Here is a 23,093-nt window from a genome sequence, read left to right as displayed (position 1 = left end):
AAAAATAAATATCCATCCAGTGATAGGAAGTGTTATAAACAGGCATCGATCCACAGTGAGGAGGAATAACAGGACAGAGAAGGGAGACCTCGATTATCATCTTTTAAGGACTCCATTATCTCCCAAAATGTGCAAAGGACAAACCATCGAGGGCAGCAGGCTTATAAAAGTAAATGAAAAGACCAACCAGAGGATCAGTCCGATACACGGGTGTTTGGATCCCCTGTAATCAGAAAAGTAAATGTTATACCAACCCTATAATATGTAACGAACGCGAAACAAAGAAATTAGATTTTTTTCCAACCAGGTGATAAAGCAGAATTTTTGTGCAATATAAAAATGACTCATCTCCATTTCAGAGCAAAACAAACACCTCAAAAGTTTTATCCAGGCTTTTTCCCACAAAGTTTTCTCAGATCACACAAAGGCGTTTCCTTTGAATTGTGCAGGCTGTGGAGAAAAACAACTAATACAAAGACACAGAGAAAGCACAGAGAAAAAAAAAAGTATTTTTTTTTACCTTAATCAGAGGTAATTTTGTTCAGATTACACAAAGCAAGAACAAGCCAACACTGTTTTTTTGTTTTTTAACTTTAATTTACACATTATCCAGTTGCATCAGCAGGATCACAGAACAAAAGAAGGGGTCATCCTTCACTAAAACTTTATTAATAATAAAATATTAAAAACAAAAACAATTACACCCCTTTCATCCTTTCATTTAATAGTTTCTCCTCATTTATCTCTGCCTTCACAGTGGACTCAAGGTCAGTTCACTTGCATCTAAACAAATCCCAAACGTAACAGCAGACAACGCAACATTTTTGTGTCCTCCTTTTAACTGTAAAAGGAGCTTTGGAGACAAAAAAAAAAAAAAAAAAAAAAAAAAAAAGAGTCTAGATGAAAATTTTGCTGTTTATGTTAAAAAAAAAAAAAAAACCAAAAAAACCAAAACCCAAAACAAGACAACAGATTTTTTTCAGTGGTTTGACGTTGCTGGCACCTGGGTGTGCTTGATTTTAATTTGCCTCCCACAGGAGGTCAAAAAAAGATGGCCCGATAAATTCAGCAGGTGCGAATAAAACACATTTAGTGCAGCAGATCCAACATCGGCATGAGATGACTTTTTGCAGTAATTTGAGAAAAAAAACAACAACCCAAAAACAAACCCCAGCTTATTTCGCACAGAGTACAAGCTGAACTGAATCAATGATGTACCCTTTTAACATTCAACAACGAACATAGAAAAGTGTGCCTCCAGATGAGGACTTACATGTGTCAGTTTCACATTCTGCATGCAAAGCAATCACACTGTGAGATGATACGTCGGGGAGAGTCGTTCTGCTAAAGTTTGTCTATCGGTACAGTCCAGCCAAGAAACACCTCAGATTACTGCTGATGAACAAACAAAGCCTTCCTGCTGGGCCCCGTTCGTGGTTTATTTCTGGTAATCTGCTCAAAGCGTACGCAAACATCCTTCAGATTAACCTCCTGCTTATGTCCTGTCCGTGGGAAGAAATAATTTGTTTTCGGGATTTAGTACAGTTTTATCTCCGATCGGATGTGCAGCTCACTTGTATACTTAAAGTAAGTTTGTATTAGAAAACAGAAAACATATTTTACCTTTTCAAAGATTTTCCTCACATCCGAGTCAGCTTGAAATCTGCATCTCCCGGCCAACTTTAACACTCCAACTTTAAGATATCTTAATTTTACAAACATTAGAGTACAAACTCTTAATGTTTCTGTATACCTAATAATGACACTGTTCAAAAAACACAGAGTTGACTATAATTAAAAAATTAAAACTCTGGAAGAAATAAACTGATTTAACTGTTTTAACCTTGCTAAAAAAAACACTGTGTTTCTATGTTTTTGCACAGCACAGAGCCTGTGGATTTTTACTCCAACTCCATAACATCAAAATCACTTTAAAAGAAGATCTTTTAATGGTCAGACTGAAGAGGATGAATACCATTAAATCCAGAAAAATGATATTGTGACTTGGCTTTTTGATGGATTTAAACATTCAGTTTGTTAAAAAATGAGCATGCTTGTCCAAGTGTGCTGCGAGTCTGCAAAATTTAGAGCTGCTTGCATCATGGAGATGAGTGTAAAGCATGAGAATTACATTACTGATGGACATTCTTCCTACATATTCAGTACCGCAAAGTCCTGTGTTTATGGCTGAACCTCCCAACTTCCAACCGTCACATACGAACCTCTCCCTTTTTTTAAACCAACAAGAGACAAAGTGAGACAGCAGACATTAAAATCAAACTGCATCCACGTCTAATCACAGCCAAAAGGTTGTTTGTAAAAACAGTAACAAAAACTCTGTGGTCTTCAGGGTTGAAGCAGTCATCACATTACCAAAGGTGATGAGGAAGCAGCGGTCTGTCCTTCAATCTCCTGTTCTTCATCTTTCTCCCAACTGCCTTCCTCACTGAGACCACCTTTGTTACAGTTGTGTACTCCAGTTATTTAATCCACAGAGAAGCCTTGAGAATAAAACCTTACAACACTGTGACTCTTCTGTGGGTTCATAAAAACATAAAAAAAAAAGCAAAAAAACAAAAAAGAAGCAAAAAAACTGCTCCGAGGAAACATCTTTTGGCACAGCAGCCACAGAAATCCACACATACAGCTGACATACAAACATGCAGCCGATCGTATCAGGTTGTACCAGAGCTGCAATCTGTCGCTCTTCATGCACATAAATTATTTAAAATATTTTCTGAGGTGGTTTCTCCGAGCCGTTGGCAGCTCAGATCAGTTTTGGTTGTTGGTTGGTTGTCTTTTTTTTCCTTTTCCTCTCCGTCATGCTTCAGATGAACAGAAACAATCAGAGCAAAGTTAACCATTAATTTAAAAATGGCAGTGTTTGGTAGCATCAGGTCGACCTGAAACGGCGTGAATACAACGTGTTTGTACATGCGTGTCTACAAGAGGCAAGGTGTGAGCGTGCCGGGTGGCTGGTTTTCGTGTCATTGAAGCAGTTTTGTTTTTCCTCATCTTAAAAAGTCACTCGAGCTACTTCCTCTCACACAGTCTCCCAACCTTTGTAAGCCAGCAGCAGGAGAGGGGCAGCACTACATTCTTTATGTCTCTGTGTTAAATAATAGGGGTCTAATTAATATTTTATATCATTCAAAATACAGTGCTCACCCCTGGTTCTCAGTGTAATGGCAGTTTCTTTTTCACGTCGTTCTGGCTCAGTGTGGGTGCAGGGAAGCTTCAGTATCGTGGTGTTTTTTCTGTGACAGTGGGACAACACGGTCCCAACATCTCCTCCTCTCTCCCTCTTCCTAACTCAGGTATCTCCCAGTCTGTCTTCACAGAGGAGAAGTGTGAGGTTTTGTGTTGAAGACCAACGAAGGGGAAAGAGGAGGCGTGAAGGGGAAGAGCTGTGTGAGGGCAGCTGTGAGCTCCCCCCTCCTCTCTTGCTATAGCTGCTCTTCTCTCTGCTTCTTGGCCCTTACCGGCCCCTGGCCATTCCTCAGGGAGCCATTCTGAGGCCTCAGGAGCTGCCCGCGCTCCTGATCCGTCCACGGGATCCCGCCCTGCCCTTCGTCACTGTCCAGGTCAGAGTCCGAGTGCATGAGGGCAGAGGAAGTGGGAGCAGGAACAGGCTTCAGGCGTGCTGAACGAGAAAGAGGAGAACAGAAGCGAAAGAAACAGTGTGATGGAGCTGTCCTAAACATCGACTAGGCAGAAAATTTAACTCAGTCTTTGAAACATCAAGTTTTTTGTATTGTGGCTAAAATAGAAACATTGGCTAAACAATTACATCAGTGTTAATTATCAAAAGAAATCTTCACAAGAAAAAAGTCGAGTCTTACCATTTGTTAACACCTTCAGTGTTTATTTGGGTAGTTATTTTTGAATGGCATTGGGTAAATTAACTGTAAATATGACTAACCTAACAACATTCACACTCATCATTTAAAAAAAAAAAGTTTTGCTAAAGTTGGAAAACGGTGTTTAGCTCATGCTGCAATGTGCCACAAAGGCCAAAAGCATCGACTCGGGTCAACTTGCAGGCCTTTGCTCTGCATATTCCCTTGCTTTCATGTCTATATACTTTCCTAATCTAATCTAATAAAGGAAAAAAAATGGCCCAAACAAATAATCTTAGAAAAATACACAAAAGAAAAACCATAGCTGTGCATGCAATCATATTACAAAGTAAGGAAGTACTGGTATCGTTGTTATCTCTATAAAATTTGATTCAAGATGTTCAAGTTCCAGTCAAAATACAGAAGCAGCAGAATTTACTGTCTGCCTGTTTCTGTGAGTGTTAACAGGCTAAATGCAGGCGGTGGTGCGAGTTTACGTGAACGCGTCCATCTTACCAGCTCTTGGCAGTTGCAGCTCCAAACAGTCCTGGTCGTCAGCTTCTAGCATTTTGTATCGACTTTTACTCCTGCGCACTTTGCTCTTACGCCTTACAGGAAAATAAACACACAGGGAATCAATGACCATTACCCCCATAAAGTTATTTAACAATAACCCTGACAGAATATTAAAAAAGAATTTAGGTAAAAAACTCACCTGTTGCAGCAACAAACTATCCCCCATACAAATGTTGCCGCAGCAACCACAATCATAAAGGATGCTATTGTCACATAGAGCACGCTCCACTCTGAAAACAGAAAAAATGATGTGGTAAAAAGTGTGTAATATTAAAACGGCTCCAAATTCACAAAAGACTCGCCGTGCGTCCCTGAATACAGCAACAGAGTTTATTCTGATTCTTATAAACAGAATTAAAATAATAATCTGCTGGGTCAGATTTTCACAACAATAAAATTGATTATTTATTGATTTTTGTTTATCGACTCTATATTTTACTGTAATGCCTCCCTTCTTACCGCAGTTGCTCTCTGCGTCTCCGAACTGAGCTCTGATAAAATTCTCCATCCAGAAAGGGTGACAGACGCAGCGCCGCGTGAATGAGTCACACTCGCCGTGGCCGGAGCAGTTCAGCTGGCAGACTGAGGAGGGAGAGCGACAATGTTCAATAAACCGTCAGAGCTTTAAAACTTGGTAAACAGCAGATTTAAAGTGCTAAAGAAATACTTATATGACTTAGAAATAGCTAAGAAATCTAAAACTTTGACCTTGCATCATTAACCGAGCCAAAGACTGCAGACTGCACGAGCATGACTGAATAATAACAGTCTGATTTTTATGGTTTATGGCATTAAACAGTGTGTCTGTGATAAGTTCAGTTTGTCTGTAGGTGGGATTACTCAAAAACATTTTCTGTGATCAATACACCATGTTTTACACTCTGTGTACACTTTAATGTCAACTGTTGTTATTTTTGCTACATTTAGTAAGTTTATTTTCATTCTAATTTATTTTATTTTATTTGTGTTAGTGCATTTGTTTTACCTTACAGAGCCATTTAGTTATTTTGTATTCAATTATTTACTTTTTGATCAATCTTATTTGAATTTTTGGTTTCAATTCTGTTTAATGGAGCTCTTTAATCTTTCCGTTTGATCAAACTGAGCTTTTTTGTTATATTCTGTTTTATTGAGCTACATTAGTTTTTTTACAGACTGTGTTTATTATTTTAGCTGCTGTAAAAGTAATTTCCATACTTTTGGGATAAATCAAATTGATCTGATATGAAGCCTCATTTTAACCTTTTGCTGACAAAATTTGTGATTTGTGATTTTAGGCTTTTGAAAAAAAAGACAAAAGATTGGAAATCAAAGACAAGAATAGATATTTTAAGAATAGACATTGTAACTGACTCCCATCAAAATACTTTTTCTAATAACGACCCGCCAAAACATAAGATTATGGGTCAGGGTTACACCTAGTCTTCAATGATGAATCCGGTGAGATTTATTCTTCTGCATTAAATCTATGCTTTATGTACATCATAAAAACAGCATGCAACGACTGATTGGTTTAGTCAGTTGACAGCTAATGAAAGAAAATTCATCAACTTAAAGAGAAACCTCCTCACAGCTACAATTTGGCGACAAAGCTGTAGAGCTATTCAGGCACAGGAGGACTTTTTAGCCGAAGTGAGGTCTGGCCGATCTTAGCAGTGATTCATTTTAGGAGTCAATGCAGATCAAAATATGGATCCAGGAATTTTTAAGAGGAATCTAATAATAGGACAAATTTTTACATTTTTGCAAAAACAAAACAAAACTGGGAGACACTGTCTTGATGATTTCAAGAGCTTATCAGAAATTAATCAATGCAACTGTGACCTTGAATGTCCAAAAACCAAGGCTTTTAGAGTCTGCTGTAACATAGAAGCATCAAACCTCTTTTCCCCCTTTCCTTGTTCCATTTCGTAACGTTTATGTGGTACTCACTGACTGTATCCACTCGTCGGGCCTTGAAGATGAGGAAGTCATTCTTCTGTTTACGCAGTTTGTTGCGCAGGCCGAGTGCAACGTTACGGCCCGACAGCGGAGGGCGCCCTGGGCCGCCGGACACCAGGAAGACCAAACGAGTACTGACAATGGAGGAAGAGGGTGGAAAACAAACAAACAAACTGTCAAAGGATAATTCCAGCTCTGTTCACAGTTGGTTTCATGACTTTCATCATCAGGTTTGCACACTTGTCTAAAATCTGGAGACAAAGTCACCTGTGCTCATTAAACGCACTGATCTCTCGCACAATGATGTCGCTGTCGAGCACACCCAGTAAAACCCCAACCTGTCGCAGCAGCATGTCGCGCTGACGTTGGGACACCTGCGATACGGAGACCTCTAACACCAGTTCCACCAGGTCCCGCTCCCGCACGTCTGATGGATAGACGGGAAAAATAGGGAAGAGGGAGGACACATAAGGTGACAGTGAGACGGAAAAAGTGACATGAGGAAAACGGGCAGATTGCAGGATCCATCTGACTCCCTGAAATCTGGGAGAGAGTCCAGAGCGCCAAGTGACGGATTCGTTTCTGGCAGAGTGTGTGTCTGTGTACCGTATGCTGTGCTGACCTGCTCAACCTTCTGCTGCTGGTTGTTGAGGCTCCTGCTGTGTGGAAAGCATTTGCATGCACAGAGTCGTTTGAAGAAAAAATAAACCATGCAGCAGTTGTGTTTCAGTATATTTTTCCACAATGTCTTTTAACGATCACAAGAATTTATTTTCCCCTCGTTTGAATCTTTATCTGGCTACAAAATAAAAGCCTGAATAGAAACCACAGGTCATTTATTGGGACACTGCACCACAAAAAAACTGATCACCGGAAAATAATCAGCAGTTTTATTAGAGTTTCAGTGGGTCAGTATCAAGTTACGTTGCTACACTATACAAATAAATATATAGTTTTTCCCCAAACCGGGAAGTTTTAAAATATTTTAAATGTTTAAGCTTTTACACTTGAACAACTTCAACATCCTTCACTCTAACACTATAAATGGTTAATACCTAGATATCCACTCCTGGTAAAACAGTTAAATCAGTATGAAATAAACCAGACAAATTGTATGTCGAGAGACAAATGCATAGGTTGCTTAGTCAGTGGAAAAAGATTAAAACGTTTTAGGAAGGGGTCAGAGTGGCATATAAGAAGATTATTTCAAAAGAAATTTCACTTCATTCAAAGCATTTTCTACTTGGTTTGGATCCGGAAGGTCAAAGTTGTGATAAAACACTGATGAACCTCTTTTTCTTTTTTTTCTTTTTTTTCCTTTTCTACACAAGTAGCTTATAGGATTGTTTTTGGATTAAAAAAAAAAAGTAAACCAAATGATACAGACTGGATAAGAAAGAAGTGGTGTTTTTGGTTGATATGAATCCATTTTCATATCAATTTTGATATAATTTTTTCCTTTCATCATAGGAAAAAAATCACCATCACTGTGTGAATATTTTAACAGTTGGCTGTTTAACTTATTAAAGTCTAAAATGGACTGACTGCCCGTCCATCTATCCAGCAGCCTTCTGTTTATTCAGTTAGCACAGGCTTCTTGACTCAACTATATGTGGAGCAATGACATGTAGTCACACCTGAGCCCATTTTGAGACGTTTTTGAATGTTGATGTGTTTTCTGAACTGTTTTTGAGAATGTGTATTCTCTTTAGTTGAACATAAGGAGTAATTTTTATATGAAATAAAGAAACGTATTGTTAAAAATAATGAGTATGTCTTGGGGATGTGTTCATATGCATGTTTTTGTAGGTCTGCTTACCTGGTTTGACCTCCACCGTGCCCCTCCCCTTGCTGCTTTGTCCTTTGCTGTCAGTTACAGTCAGGATGAAGCTGTATTTGCCCTCCACCAGGTTTCCAAGAAACAGCACTGCCTGGTGGTCGGAGCTGTTCAGCACATCCTATTAAACAGAACAAAACAAAACAAAAAACAATACATTTTTATTTATTTCTAAATCTCATGGTCCCTGCAATAAACTAAACCAGAACTAACATCAGTTAAAGGCCTGATTATAAAGGTCCGTCTCACCCCAGCAGCAGGACTGGTGTCTTCTCTGGTCCACAGGTAGCTGAGTCCACCTTTGTCATCAGTGGACTGAGATCCATCCAAAGTGGCGGTCCTGACAGGCAAAGAGATGGGTGGACTCGACACAACACGAGCTACTGGCGGTTGGTCCTTTTCTGGAGAAAAAAACATTAAAATTTCATAAACTTCTTCACAATGTGTCTCTGTTAGAGCCCCCTGCTGGTCACTGGTACATGCGCTACAGTATTTTAGAGAGAATCCCACACTTTCAAAGACACAGGATACATCTTTTTTGTAACCCCTACAGTTTGTCTGAAAGCACCACACAAACAAAAACAGCATCTCAGTAACACAATCATGCTTTTTCTCATTAAAACTGAGGCACATTCAGATCACTCAGATCTACAGGAGACCTTATATCTTCTCCCTCTAAATACTCAGAGAATCAAAAGCTTATATGCAACTACACCACTTCACTGCACGTTTCCAGCCAGACCATTTTCACATGTTTATGATTGTTGTGCAGCTGTCACTCCCTCTGGACTGTTTCCCATTAATAGCACAGTCTTTTGTTTATACAATATAACAGGATGAGCTCACAGAGGGCTTGTTCTCATTGTTCTAGCGCATAGATCGCCACATTATTTGGTTTAAACTGCTGATGATTTGGTTTGATGTGGAATATTTCAGTTCTTCAGCTATAGGATCGGATTTTACTGCAACACATCCATGAGGTCAAACCTGCTTGTCACAGGTCTGTTCATTGTAAACAAGATCAAGAATTACCAGAATTGTTTAATGGAAATCAGCCCAACCTTGGTTGTGCAAATATTGCACAACCAAGGTTGGGGGAAGGGTGGGGACCAGTTCCATTTTGTGCACTGGTGACAGGAAAAACTGCTGAATATTGTGAGTCATTATTAGAGTTAGCGCATAAGTCAAGAGGGAGTAACTGACAAAAGTAACTCATCATTTAGTTTCCTACTATTGTTCTCCAAGCAATGAATGAATGAATGAATGAATGAATGAATGAATGAGTGTGTCACATTTGTGCTGCTTTTAACCTTTCATCTGAATATTCTCCCCCCTCTTTGTTGCTTCCTCCACTCATTACTCCACCCGATTATGGTTTCCAGTACTGATATTTATACTCTGGTCACCGATAATGGGAGTGCACAATAATCTCCAGCTTTCCTAATCAAATTCTCTTATGGGTTCAAAGATCTGAACAAAATCCAGATTAGCGTCACTCCTCACCACACCCACACACTTTGATCTGGGATTATTAAAAAAAAAAAATGTACAGAGAACAGGCCTCTGAATGGCACCTAAGGTAATAGTTGGACAACACTCCTACGTTTGAAGGACCAATAAGCATTCTAAGATAATGCTTATAAACAGATTGCTCCTAATTTTAGTAATATTGGACAATCATTCTTGTAATTCCATTTTAATCAGGCTGTTCTAAACAGAAAGCCTTCAGCAGATCCAAAAGGCTACACTGAGAGCTGGATAGGGACTAGAAAGAGAGAGATCATATTTATCCCATATTGGGTAACCGACTGGCCCTACAGAAGGTCTCTTCCTGTTAAAAGGGAGTTCTTCCTTCCTGCTGTTACCAAGTGCTTAAAATTTAAAATTCAATATAATGATAAAGCTAAGGCATTTGATGCAATAAGGCATGTATTAGCACAAATACTTTAAATACCGCACTAGAGTGAATTAGTTTATATTTATATCGGTCTCTGTGTGTATGTGCATGCATTAAACCGTACGTTTGTCTACATATCCGAGCGTGTTTATGTTATTCCAGATAATAACTGAGCTCTTGCTTCTGTAATTAACATGTAAATTTCAAAACATCCGTAATACTCAGCTGTCTGACTTTGACCTAAAGCAGCTATTTTGCTTAAAGGAAAAGTCTTATTCCACACCCACACAAACACACAACTCCGTACCTTCCTTAACGATGACTGTGACAGTGTCGCTGCTCTCCAGCTTCCTCTCATCAGTTACTGTCAGGGTAAACTCATATGTGCCGACCTTGAGACCTGTCACCGTGGCAACGGCGCTGTCTGCATTTTCAATCTTCACACCATCGGGACCACTGGTAGAGGAACAGACGGACCAAAAAAAGATCGAAACATGAAGGGAGGGACAAGGGGAATTAAAGAGGATGTGGAAATGTTAGTGACAGCGACTGAAACCTGTGAATTCAAGTGTTTTATATTATAAACCTCTCAGTAACTATGATTGAGGTAAACTATTATTCTAGACTTTAACAACAAAAAATACAAACTGCATTAATCCATATTTATCTGACCTGTTCTTTGTCCATTGATAGGTGGCTATCTTCTGGTCATCGTGGCTCTTATTGCCATACAGTGTGGTGTGATCCATGGGCAGCGTCAGCTCTTTCTCAGGTCCTGCATCTGCTACTGGTGGTTTATTATTTTCTGAATGTAATGTGAAAATGACACACACAACTCCATTATTTGGACCACACTAAATTACAGTATAGAAGGACAGATTCAATATTAGTGTTTGGATCAGCTTGACTGGGCAAGGCCTCAACGGGTCAAACCATTCTATTTAAATCTATGTTGTTCCACGTTTACAATGCATCTGTAGCAGTGCTTTGGTTATTTTGCAAATGTGTGAATTGTTTAGTTTGTTGACTTAACATTGGATCTGCTCTTGGTATCAGCAGATCCCCAAAGCGAATTTATTTAAACCAGTAGTGTTATATGAAAATTTTTAGTTTGTTTTGAATTTGAAAAGTAAGAGTTGGGGGAACATTTTGCAGCTCATCAGGTTAACTGGCAAAAAGGTACATCTACAAACTGTGAAACTTCAATAATCTTTCTCAACATAAATTTGCAAAGACTGCAAAATATCTAATGTATTACAGAATATGATCAAAAGTGTAGGCTCTATCTATATATCTATAATTCTGTGATCTTTGAGCCTTCAGTGCTGCATCAAAAACAGACATGATTATGTCATGAAATCACTGCATGGACTTAGGAAGACTTGGAGAAATCATCGTCTGCCAGGTCAAAGGTTGCAGATTAAAGGTCTGTAATGCAAAGAAGAAGCCACGTGTGAGCATGAGCCAGAAATGCTGCTGTCATCTCTAGACCAAAGCTCATTTAAAATGGACTGAGGCAAAGTGGAAAACTATTCTGTGGTCAGATAAATCCAAATTTGAAATTCTTTTTGGGAAACACAAACACTGCATCCTCTGGACGAAAGAGGAAAATTATCAACCCTCTTTTCAAAAGTCTGGTGGTACGGAGGTGTATCGGTACCAATCGAATTGGTAGCTTGCGCATCTGGGAAGGCACCATCAAGATATGCTGAAAGTCCCCAAATGTTCACCGACTCTTAATAGAAGAGAGGCAATACATTTAAACAAAGACACAATTTCGTTTTTAGATGTTTTACCTAAATCAAATTTCATTTTCTCAGTTTAAACATTTTATGCGTTTTCTATGTTCTATTGTGACAACAGTCTGGTTTTATGAGATTTGCAAATGATTCAATTCTGTTTTTATTTACATTTTGCACAGACTTCCGACTCTTTCCGAATTGAGGTTGTAGAAGATGGAAATCCAAATCAGAAAACTGAAGGCATTACAAAGTGCTTTGTATCTGCAATCTCTCTAATGACCAGAAGAGTCCGGTTCCATTGGTTACAAAAAGAAGTCCAGTTGTATATAATGAGACTATGAGAAAACTACTAAAGCACAGAGCTACAATTACTGTCCGAAAAACCTGGATTGGGGAGCAGGCCTCCTCAAACTAGGAAGCTCTGGGCGTTCAGGGGGGTCAATATTAAAATTTTCAGTGATTTGGAGAGACTGACCAGTATTTCAAGCCGAGCTAGCTTGAGACGAAAGAAAACCCAATATTTGTATAACACAGCTAATAACATCACTGTAACGAAAACCCTTCTATGATATAAAGGACCAGTGTCTTTCTGACAGTAACTAAAGCACAGCAGTTATGTTCTGAAGTACCTGGAATTAGATTCCGACTAATAACATCGTCATATCTTTCAGGTGCGATGACTCACAAGATAGCCTCGGTCTAAACCTAGCAGACCTTGACCTTGTTGTTGTGTGTTCGCATTCGAGGTCCAACATAAAACAGTACATTTCCAGTCTCCAAAGTGCTTATCACCTTGAGTGCACTCTGCTCCCTCATATGATTACCCGTCACTGTTTGCTAAACAGGAGCAGTTTAAGTGCCGACATTCTCCTCACACGTCATGAAAGGTCACAAATTAATGGCGACTTACACACTGGCTCAATTTGCTCTTTGATGTGTAAATTTGGAAGAGACAAGGGGCGAGCAAGAAGCCACACAGGGTACACTGTGTTCAGATACGGCATCTCTTAAATGTCAAGTTAAAGAGATTTATTCGCTCCATATGGTGAACAATAGCTCAGAGTTGAACAAACACTGAAAAATCCTGAGCTAATGTGTGACATCTGTGATGGCTGGGAAGTGATATCTGCTGAGGTGGCATGAACTCTCCAGCTGTTTACCTGGCTGCACGATGACGGTGACCTGAGAAGTGTCCTGCTGTCCAGCTGAGTCCGTCACAGTCAGCTGGAAGGTGTAGTCTCCCTCTTGCATTGCTGACAACTGTAGGATGGGAGTCCGTACACCCTGAAAAGCACAGTATACGCCACTGTTAGCTACGATGATCTTATCCACAGAAAAATAACCCAAAACACGTGAATTCAGCTGTGTGGAGTATTGTACCTGCATCTCCACCACTTTGTCTTTGCTCTCTGAGCTGAGGGACCACTCATAGGACAGAGAACCGTGGTCGTCGGTGCTTTGGTTGCCATACAGAGTGATGGAGTTGCGTGGTAACTGGATGACCTGGAAGAGGCAAGAGAAAAGTTATTAGGATTGCCGCAGTTTGGCGTAAATAACTTGGGGTTGGGTTGGTTGGGGCATCATACAACAGAGAGGACAAACCTGGTTTGGGCCGGCGTTGGCCACAGGTCGATAGTCCTTGGCTTTGTTAACGGAGAGAGTGGCCTGTGTCGAGCTTGTAGCTCCGTCCGAGTCAGTTACTGTCAAACTGATACAAAAGGAAGATGGAGATGCATTTATGGGACAACCATAGACATGTGTGCTGCAGAAATTAAAATCTTTTTGCCAAAATTTCATAGAAGATGCTTAGTTTTGCATTTCTTTTCTGATTCATCTTGACTTTTCTGCCAGGAAAACATTATTTACCATAAATAAATAACAACGTTGTTTGAAGACTTTCAGCCCTTATTCAAGCCTTATTTGAAATAGCACAAATATAAACCTACAAATTTATGATGTCAACCCAGATAAGCCAAGCAGTGAAATGATGGACGTTAACTCAGAACCAGCGCATCACTATTTTGGGGTTGTTGTTTTTTTTGTTTTAGCTTTTAGGTCAATTACACAACAAGTATTTAGTATTTATTCTTTGCTTTTTGAACTATATTTTAAAAAAATATCACAATTTGTAATATGCTACTCAAATATAAACCCAAATAAACAGCAATTTAACAAAACTGATATCTGAGGTTATACTTATTGGTCGCATCACGTTTAACCTTCCCACTGTATAAATTTAGAAGACACAGAGGTTTCTAGCGGACTTCCATAAGCTGTGCTCCGGGTCTATATTTCTTAATTTGTTTTAAAGAAAGCTCACTGTTATTATTTGCTGCTGCCAGCATATCAAAAGAAGAACACTTTGTCAAGTAAATCATAAATCTCTCTCTGAAAATGATCCAGATGGAGGCACTTCAAAAATACGAGTAGGTCATGAAGACACGCACTTGCCCACATAATGAGGCCATATTAGAGAAACTAAAATGCACTTGTTAAGCTGAGTACCAAAGAATCAATCAGATATTTTCAAAAGGGACTGCTTTTTCTGTTATTTATTTAACAAGGAGAGAATTTTCTTTTTCTTTTTTATGTCCATGCTAACTAAAAGAACATCACAAAAAAGATTTCCTTTAGTTGCCCAGTGTATTTAGAGATGTGCTACAGTATCCAAATGTTTTCACATCAAACTACGGATTTTCCTGTTTACTTACACGGGTTGTGCATAATTACTTCCTCCAGCTTCCCAACACCTCTGTAACATCTGTAAAGTCAGTTTTACTCAGCTGCATTTGTCTGCAGGCCAACACTTTAACAAAACAGGTGTGCGTTTTCAGACTTCACAACTAATCTCGCTGAGATAAGTGTGATTTCTGTTTACCTAAATGTGTAGTTCCCAGGCACAAGGCTGGTGAGGGTGAGTACAGGGGTGTCAGCAGAGACCTTCTCCTCCCTCAGAGGACCTTTGACCTCTTCCCAGTGCCACGCCACCACCTTGTCATCATCAGTGCTCTCTGTAAATGGCAGACAAGGATTTGGTTTTCCTTTCTTTAACTGGTGCTAAATGACTGTGTGTGTACCATGTGGGAGACTCACGGCTGCCGTCTATCACCGTAGAGCTGGTTGGCAAGGAGATCTCCTGGAACTTTGGGGAAACTACGGCAACAGGAGGCTTGTTTACCCGTGGCTCTGTCAGGTGGAAATAAGAAATTAACTCGCTTACTGAGCTGCACATTAGGCATTAGTGACTGAGGCAGTAAGAACAGGTTAGAGGATACCCTGGCAAATACAGAAATACAACCATGTGTGGGAGAAAAGCCAGGCTGTCTTCCAGCAATAAGGATTTTTTTCCCTTATAAGTGGTTAATGAGTACTTTTTAGCAGGCAATTGTATTAATTCAAGGGGGGGGGGGGACCAGTACATTCAAAACACTGCAGAAGATTAACCACCTTACATGACTGCTTAGCTTCATTAGATGCAACATACAGATCATTACAACTGCAAATCTTTATAAAAGAAACAAACACAATGAAGATTTATGGATATGAATTAAAATAAAATAAACAGGTTACATTAAAATAGTCCTGGTATAATTCAAAAGCACATGTAATTTGCAAATCTAATATGGCTATGTAAAGCAGCATCAACATTATAATCTTACTACACACACGAACAGTCATTTACGTCTCTCACGCCAGTGTTTTTCCACCAAGTCCTGATGTCCACTTTTGCAAAATTAAGCGAATGCAGATGTGCAAAAGCTCCATTGGACCCACTAGACCCAAACATGTGCTGTGGCACAGGTAATCAGTGCACACACCCTGGCCATCCACATCAAGACATGGTCCATCAGACTAAACCACCTCCTTCCATTGTTTAAAGTTCAGTTCTAATGCTCAAATGTCTCATATTTTTTGGGCTTTCTGCGATTGACAGGGGTCTGCATAGGAACCCTGACTGGTCTGAAGCTATGCAGGCCCATAAATCTGCTTGGCACAGGTTATTCTGACACCTTTCTATCAGAACCATATAGATATTGACCACTGCAGACCGGGAAGACCCAGGAAGTGCTGCCATTTTGGAGATGCTCTGATCCTTGTCAAACTCTCTCAAATTATTACGCTTTCCATTTTTTCCTGCTTCTAACCGCTCAACTTTGTATACGGTCTATGGGTTTCACACCACGAACTTTCTACACGTCACCACATGGAGGTGCGCTTGAGCATGCGTCTGACACATTAAACAATTACATTAACAGTAACATTAACCTGCTGATGATGTGTGGGGGTAGCACAGGTAAAAGTGAATTGTCCTGATTGGTGTAGTCACACTCGCCCACCCAAACCCCACACTGACTGCTCTGCAGCTACGCAGCACCACACACAAAGGATTAATTTACAGGAGTGAGAACGCGCCTGCTGTGAATTATCACTTGCTTAGAGCTGTTTTGAGATGTTTTGGTGCTACAGAAGAGAGTTAATTTTCCACACACTTTAACAGTACTACATAATTTTGCAACTAATACATAAAAGCTTCAGCATTAAAACATCGCTCTCCTGTGTAGCTTTATTTGACACCGTTTCTCATTTGTGATTTACAGCAGCTGCACAGTGATGAGCCGGCGTGGCGGTGCCATGTTCTTCCAGTGCCTGCGACATGCTCGTTAGCTTAACTGGTAAATCTAACCTGCCCGTGGGTGTGAACACTACATTCACCCTGCCTTTTACTCTGTGACAGCTGGCTACAATCCTCACGTGACCTTGATTTTATAAGGTGGTTTCAAAAGTAGAATAAACAGTCACAGAGACCCCAAAAGTCTTACAAAATGATATTATTGAGAAAAAAAATGTAAATCATAAATATTCCACTGAGAACAAGTGTAAAAAGAAGCTAAATCAGCAGCCATGACAGGAACTAAAGAGTTTTCATACCTGGTTTGACTGTAACATTAACGTAACCTTCTCCGTGGGCGCCCTCCCCGTCCACTGTCACCTCAAACTCGTACAGGCCCACGGTCAGCTGAGGAGACCCAAAGAGAAGGAATCGAGTCAACCAGAAAGAAGAAGTGATCCTTTTTGGTTACATGGTCAACAGAGTGCCACCTGCATGATTTTATTTATAGCAAACATGAATATGAAACTGTGATCTGTACCTTGCTGAGTTTCAGAGTCTTGCTGTGCTTCCCCTCCATCTCCCCGCTGTAATCTTTGGGATGAGTTTTTAGACGCCAGTCAAATGCATAGTTTGTCCCTGTAGAGAAAAATACATAAAAAATAAATACCCAAGTGTAATAAAAATGTACGCATTCAAATAAAATCTACTAGATACAACGTTTTTACACTGCAGCATGTTAAGGAGGGCTCAAGGGATTAACAGACTCATGATGTGTGTTACTCTATAATCTTTTTCAGCATAGATTTCTCTGACAAATTCTCTGACAAGCGTTCAGCATGACGTACAAAATGATTAAGACTCATGTCAAGCGCAGTTTAGTCCATGCATTACTGAACAGCACAAATAACGCACAGTTTATTAATAATTAGTAACTGGTACGCATAGAAAAATCCACTCCATGCATAATTAGCTCCTCCTACACACTCATTTTTCCTCAGGTGTCAGGAAACTGATGAAAAGACTGCATTATTTCATACAGCGTTCCATTGGTCTCACCATTTGGGACCACATAGGCGTAAAGTTTGACCTCGTTGAGGGGCAGCGTTACCTCCACACTCTTTCCTGCTGATACCACCAGCTCCCTCACTGTGATAAAAAACAGAACATTTAACATAAAAAAAACACCCCAAAAAACAGTCACTTAATCGAAAACCTTATATTTAATTAGAAAATGAATACTGAAATGGATAGAATTAACCCTCAAGCAACCAACCAGTACTGGTGACAGAAATGCCCAAGTGGGGTCAGTTTTATCTTACACAGGAACGTTTTTTTCCATTGGCTCTTTCTGTGTTGTAACAAATATTCTAATAATGTTATAACGTCATTAATTATGGTTTCCAAACATTTTTTCATGCAAAAAGGAGTTAAAAAAATAAATTGTGTATACAACACTGCCTTTGTTTACACAATCCTTATCTGTTCTTTCTTGCAAAACAAACTTTATTTGTGTATGTGTTGGTTTGTTTCTTTGACTGTGAACCCCTCTAACCAGTGGTTAAGCAACCTGAACTGGCACTCGGGCACACCGTAGAACCCTGGAGGTTCTTATATGTAACAGATATTATGACATGATGTGCCTGTAACACTTTATAAAAAGAACAGGATAATTTTTATTTCCTGACAATAGAATCATATTTATATCCACAAAATCCACACAAAAAACTGTGCATGACAAGTTTTCATCACATTGCCTAGAAACCACCTGGCAACGGGGTAAAATTACCTTTTTTTTCTTCTTCTTCTTCTTCTTCTTTTTTAAAAAAAAAAATACATTTTTACATTAACCCCCCTAAAAAAACAAATACATTAAAATATTCTCAATGTGATTAACTAAATACATTTGTTAACAGCTCAAACAGGGCAAAGAATACTGTAACGTGGCCATATATTAGACATTTTAACACCAAAATATAGATCAAATATAGATGAACTTCCCTCCTTTGTTCTTTTCTGAGTGATTTGGACAGCACTCAGTCACTTCAAGGAAGAGATGAATATATGTGAGTTTACACATGTACCATAGACGACATAAACGAGTGTTATCTACTGTTTGCAATGGTTAAAACTGCTACTATCAGTAATCAGATATCTACAATGAAGGCAATAAACAGATGTGACAGGCACAACTCACAGCAATACACAGACTGCGCAGCTTCTGACAGCTTTATTAATCATTTCAGTGTCTTTGTCTTCATTTCAATTTGCTCTTAATGCTGACAGCAGTAACTGCTGCAGAAGCAGCAGGCAGAGACAAAAACTGTGTACACAAACTGTACACAAAACACCAAGTGCACAAAGATTAACGAGCCGATTAACTCGCTGCTGAACAGACTGGAGCATTTAGCAGTTTAAGATACAAAGATTTCCCCGAGAGCAGATGGAGACCACATAAAGAACTAAAAGGAGAGTGAATATTGGAGTTAAGCATGACAAATAGAAACATTAGATTCAAAATCAGTTGTAATATTTGAACTTAATGTGCATATCGGCAACTGTTTGCCATTTTAACTCAACAACTGTCAGTTTGTTACATCTGTTGACTCTAAAGACTAAAAACTGACTCTGAAACTTTCTTTCCCGAAGAAAATGAATTATTGTATGCTGCATTTAGTCTGATACAGTGGCATAAAACAGTGGTTAGTTTTAAGGCACAAACGAATGAACATCTATTGACCCTGAGTCACACACATCTGTGTGAAGACCCATTAGGTTTTAGGCCTGCAATTTTTGTGAACTGTGGACAGATTTTGTGAACTGTGGAGGATGCATCACCATTCCACAAGCTCATTGATCCTTTAACCAGATGAGCTAAAAGCTGTTAATCTAACAAGTAAAGGAAAAAAGGTCCAACTTTGTGAAATGCTGACAGTTCCTGCACACCCTGAGGATGACTCATTTCAATGAAATCAAGCCTGTAGTTTGTTCCTGTCGTAGTGATGTACGTAAAAATGGGTGATTTTGGTTTTCTGATAGAACATGTTCAAATATATTGCTCCTGGACTCTTTTTTTTTAGAGTTCTGTTCTTGCAAATTTGCCCTTTCCCCCCCAAAAAACCTGCTTAATTTCTTTGTGGCACACTCACTATATGGATACACAACATTTGCACAGAGAATCTTTTCTGAAAAAATCAGGGTCAATTTTGAGTAAATGAATTAGTCATATTTTTTATGCCCTATTTAAAATACAAGGAAATAAGACACCAGGAGAAACCCTAATTAATGATCAGCAGTGAAATGTTTCCTTGTTATGCCCGCGGGGCACACAAAAATTTACCAAAAGCTGCCATTTGCCCCCAGGCCAAGCATTACGAACCCTAGTGCTAGATGTTCCCTGCCTGGTAAACACCTCTGCCCTTCAATCCACCCGGCTCAGTTTGCACAACAGGCTTTTTATTTAAAACACTATTTTTTTAAAACTCTGGTGGCATCATCAAGATGATTTCTTCAGATGTTTTAAAGCTCCTCCAGGGAAACTGGAGAGTTTATAATATCAATTTTCAAAAATGTTTTGCTAGTTTTCTCCAGGAATAATACACTGACTGTGTAAAAGTGTAACTACTATGAATTTCAAATAAACTGACTGTGGCTATAAAACCACAAGCCGCATTGAAGGTGTAGCAATTCTATTGTTAAAGTCAAAAGGCTTTTTCAGTGTGGACATGCAGAGATTGGCTTGTTGCTCTTTTTCCAGTTTCTCTACAGAGATGGTTCTGTAAGTGAGGACGGACTGATCATACGAGTTAGTCCTGTCTGTAGAAGTCTGGCCGCTTTCTCTCAAAACACATTCCTCCAGCTTACTCTCATTCAGCTACACACCCACAGAGCACACTGATTTCATCTGGGAAAAATAACATGTGAGCAGTCTTCCATAAAATGTGTGGGCAAAGTAAACAGTCGCATTCTGTTAAACGGACGGTGAAGCGTCTTCTGTACATTATGAGTATGTGAGGCTGAAATATACAAGCTGAAAGCTTAAACCAAATTTAGAAAAGGAATTTTTGTCTGACTTCACACCAGTTCAGTACTGTTACATTATTAATTAATTCATAGTTAATACATGAAGACATATTACTGAACAAGCCAAAAATAGGCGATGGCTGTCAGGGGACGTGACACTCACTGCTACCCACAGATTCCTCACTTACCGGCCTGTGTCGGGGTTGTGTTGATGGTCGAAGAAGCTGCTGTGGGCGTGCTGACATCGCTGTCATTGGAAGACGACGCAGCAGCATCAAGGGCGACGTTGATCGTTGAGTTCTGCGGCGATGGAGCAGGAGGCGTGCCTGAACTCCCATTTGTTATCTGGCTTATGTTCTTTTGGGAGAGTTGGATGAGAGCGATGGTGCTGGGTGCTGCTGATGTTGGCTGAGCTGCCTCTGTGTTGGAGCTTCCCTGTAGGCAGAAAGTCAGAAATCAGAGCAGATCTGTGTCTGGAATTGGGGAGATTTGAGGAATCACATCAGAAATGTATGGGTTCATATCTGCAGATATGTATGTATCATTCAAATTAACCAATAAGTGTGACTGCAGGGAAGAGGGTAGAAATGTGACAAGTCAAAAGAGTAGGAGGAATGGCCTGCTTTATAAAACTGAGAGTGCATTAGCCAGTAATTTTAATGGAGGAAAAAAAAAAAAACCTACGTACTTTATTTTAACATTTTGTCTCATTGAAATTGTACCTGTGTACAAATAACTTATACAGTTTACGAGTAGGACATACTAAATGCTATCACAGAATAGGAAAAGCATCTCCAAATGTATTATGAAATTTGAAAATGTTCTACTGAAATCAGAAAATGCAGCTGTACAGAACTGCATTGAGTCATATGAAAACTTTTTAACATGAGTTTCACATCAGTTTTCTGTCACGTTACCGAGCGGATATGGGGTCTTTTGTGTATTCTGTGGCTTCCTGTAGGTGGTGCACGGCGAATCGCTCTCCGCCTCACACTGACAGGGACCTTAAAGTGAAGTTACAAAAACAGTGGCGTTTAGACAAAAGTTCCCTAATCTGTCTTTAAAAAAAAAAAAAAAAAAAAATTCTCATCTGATAACAGTATCACAATCAATGACTGTATCATCCAAAAAAGGCAGACAGATGCTGTTTTCTTAGAACAGACAATCTCTTCTTTTACAACCATACCTTGGAGAGCAGCTGTAGGAGACCGAGGGACTCCTCGTGGGGCTGAGGCAGGATGGAGATGGGGCAGCCTCCTTCACGCGAGCAGCTAAGAAACACACAGCGACCGCCGAGACTCCAAACAGCATTGCACTTTGGCTCCAGGCAGCAGAACTCCCAACACCTCGCTCCGGCTCTCCCATCTGCTAGAGGGTACCAACCCAGGCTTATGATGCTGCTCCAATGGATGCCCAGAACTCCACCGGTGACCCGGCAGTGATTTGCTGACACACCTGGACCAGGACAGAAGGAAGTCAAGATCTATGATGGACTGTATCCATGTTCAAAATCAGACTGAGGAAAGAAGATAAGTTCTTCTGAAACACCAACTGAAGGTTTCACTGCAGATACATTCTGGAAAGGACTTAGCAGAAAAGAAGATGACATTTGGTTTAAAAAGGAAAGGTAATAAGACAACCTCTTGTAACATAGAAAAACAACACCTCTCTCTTACATCTATATTGGACAGCAAATTGAAAGGATGTCCCTAATTTTCTTCACCACTTATCCTGTCCCGATTGAACCTGGATTGATATATCACAGTTTTAACCTGGAGAGACAGAAATCATTCAACGTGTCCATACCTTTCTGCAAGCTTCAGGGAAAAAGACCTCTCTGAAGCAACTGTGCTAATCATTACACCACTATGCCAATCGAAAATACCACAGAGAAACCGAATATGTAAATCTGAACCCGATTTCTTGAAAGACAGAAATGAAGGCTGAAGATAGCTTTGTTTAAGCCCAAACATTATTATACAACCAACAGGGACAGCAGAAATGATGAAATCACTTCACCTTTCAGTACAATATAGGTGAACAACCGCATCTCTTAAAGAACAAGAAAAGCCGACTTCTCACCTTTAAAAGTTGCTAAGAGATCAGGAAAAGTAGTTTGGGGCTAATAAAGGCCATGCCTAGCTGACTGAATTTAGCCTGGAAAAAACAACCTTCATGGACATCTAGTCCTTGATGGATTGTTTCATTAAAAAAATTAATTAAATAAATCAACGGCATCGAAGGTGACATCATAGGGCTACCTCTACTCTTTTCACCATTTCACATGTTTATGACTACAACAACATTGTTAAAAAAAGGGAAAAGGGTAGTGGCTTCCAGCCACAGCTACTGAGACTTTCAGATTCAGCTTTGACTGAACATTTCTTAGAAAAGTCGACAGGCAGCAGTTTGAGGAGCCAACCAAGGCTACAGCGGAGAGAGGAAGTGCAGCTTTTGCCTGAGAAAACAGGACGCTGATTAAAAACCAAAGCACAGTGTTCAGTACAAACTAAAGTCTGCCCTCTGAGCCAGACATTATCAGACTAATATCAGCAACGCAGTGAGCTGATTAGCTGCCCTGTGTGTGTGTGTGTGTGTGTGTGTGTGTGTGTGTGTGTGTGTGTGTGTG

General features: G+C 39.7%; 1 protein-coding gene across 3 annotated transcripts in view; it reads right to left on the bottom strand.

Annotated features, from left to right (window-relative positions):
* Positions 1–936: 936 nt before the first annotated feature.
* Positions 937–23,093, bottom strand: part of kiaa0319l (KIAA0319-like ortholog) — a 35,137-nt gene continuing 12,980 nt past the window's right edge. For all 3 annotated transcript variants that reach the window (XM_013912584.1, XM_005739688.2, XM_005739689.2), the window contains 21 exons: positions 21,651–21,919; positions 21,382–21,468; positions 20,653–20,899; positions 17,501–17,590; positions 16,983–17,080; positions 16,762–16,849; positions 14,926–15,018; positions 14,711–14,843; positions 13,435–13,540; positions 13,213–13,335; positions 12,993–13,116; positions 10,763–10,895; positions 10,398–10,546; positions 8,443–8,594; positions 8,176–8,314; positions 6,624–6,783; positions 6,348–6,490; positions 4,875–4,997; positions 4,555–4,645; positions 4,356–4,447; positions 937–3,643 (listed from right to left, as the gene is read on the bottom strand). In XM_013912584.1, the coding sequence (XP_013768038.1) occupies positions 3,447–3,643; positions 4,356–4,447; positions 4,555–4,645; positions 4,875–4,997; positions 6,348–6,490; positions 6,624–6,783; positions 8,176–8,314; positions 8,443–8,594; positions 10,398–10,546; positions 10,763–10,895; positions 12,993–13,116; positions 13,213–13,335; positions 13,435–13,540; positions 14,711–14,843; positions 14,926–15,018; positions 16,762–16,849; positions 16,983–17,080; positions 17,501–17,590; positions 20,653–20,899; positions 21,382–21,468; positions 21,651–21,919 (2,837 nt within the window). In that variant the 3' untranslated portion in view covers positions 937–3,446. The remainder of the gene's footprint in view (positions 3,644–4,355; positions 4,448–4,554; positions 4,646–4,874; positions 4,998–6,347; positions 6,491–6,623; positions 6,784–8,175; positions 8,315–8,442; positions 8,595–10,397; positions 10,547–10,762; positions 10,896–12,992; positions 13,117–13,212; positions 13,336–13,434; positions 13,541–14,710; positions 14,844–14,925; positions 15,019–16,761; positions 16,850–16,982; positions 17,081–17,500; positions 17,591–20,652; positions 20,900–21,381; positions 21,469–21,650; positions 21,920–23,093) is intronic.

This window comes from Pundamilia nyererei, unplaced genomic scaffold (genome assembly GCF_000239375.1).
Source record: "Pundamilia nyererei isolate P.nyererei 1_Seehausen unplaced genomic scaffold, PunNye1.0 scaffold00093, whole genome shotgun sequence".
Classification (NCBI taxonomy): Eukaryota; Metazoa; Chordata; class Actinopteri; order Cichliformes; family Cichlidae; genus Pundamilia; species Pundamilia nyererei.
Note: the sequence above shows the minus strand (reverse complement) of the source record. Positions and strands in the feature narration are given on the sequence as shown.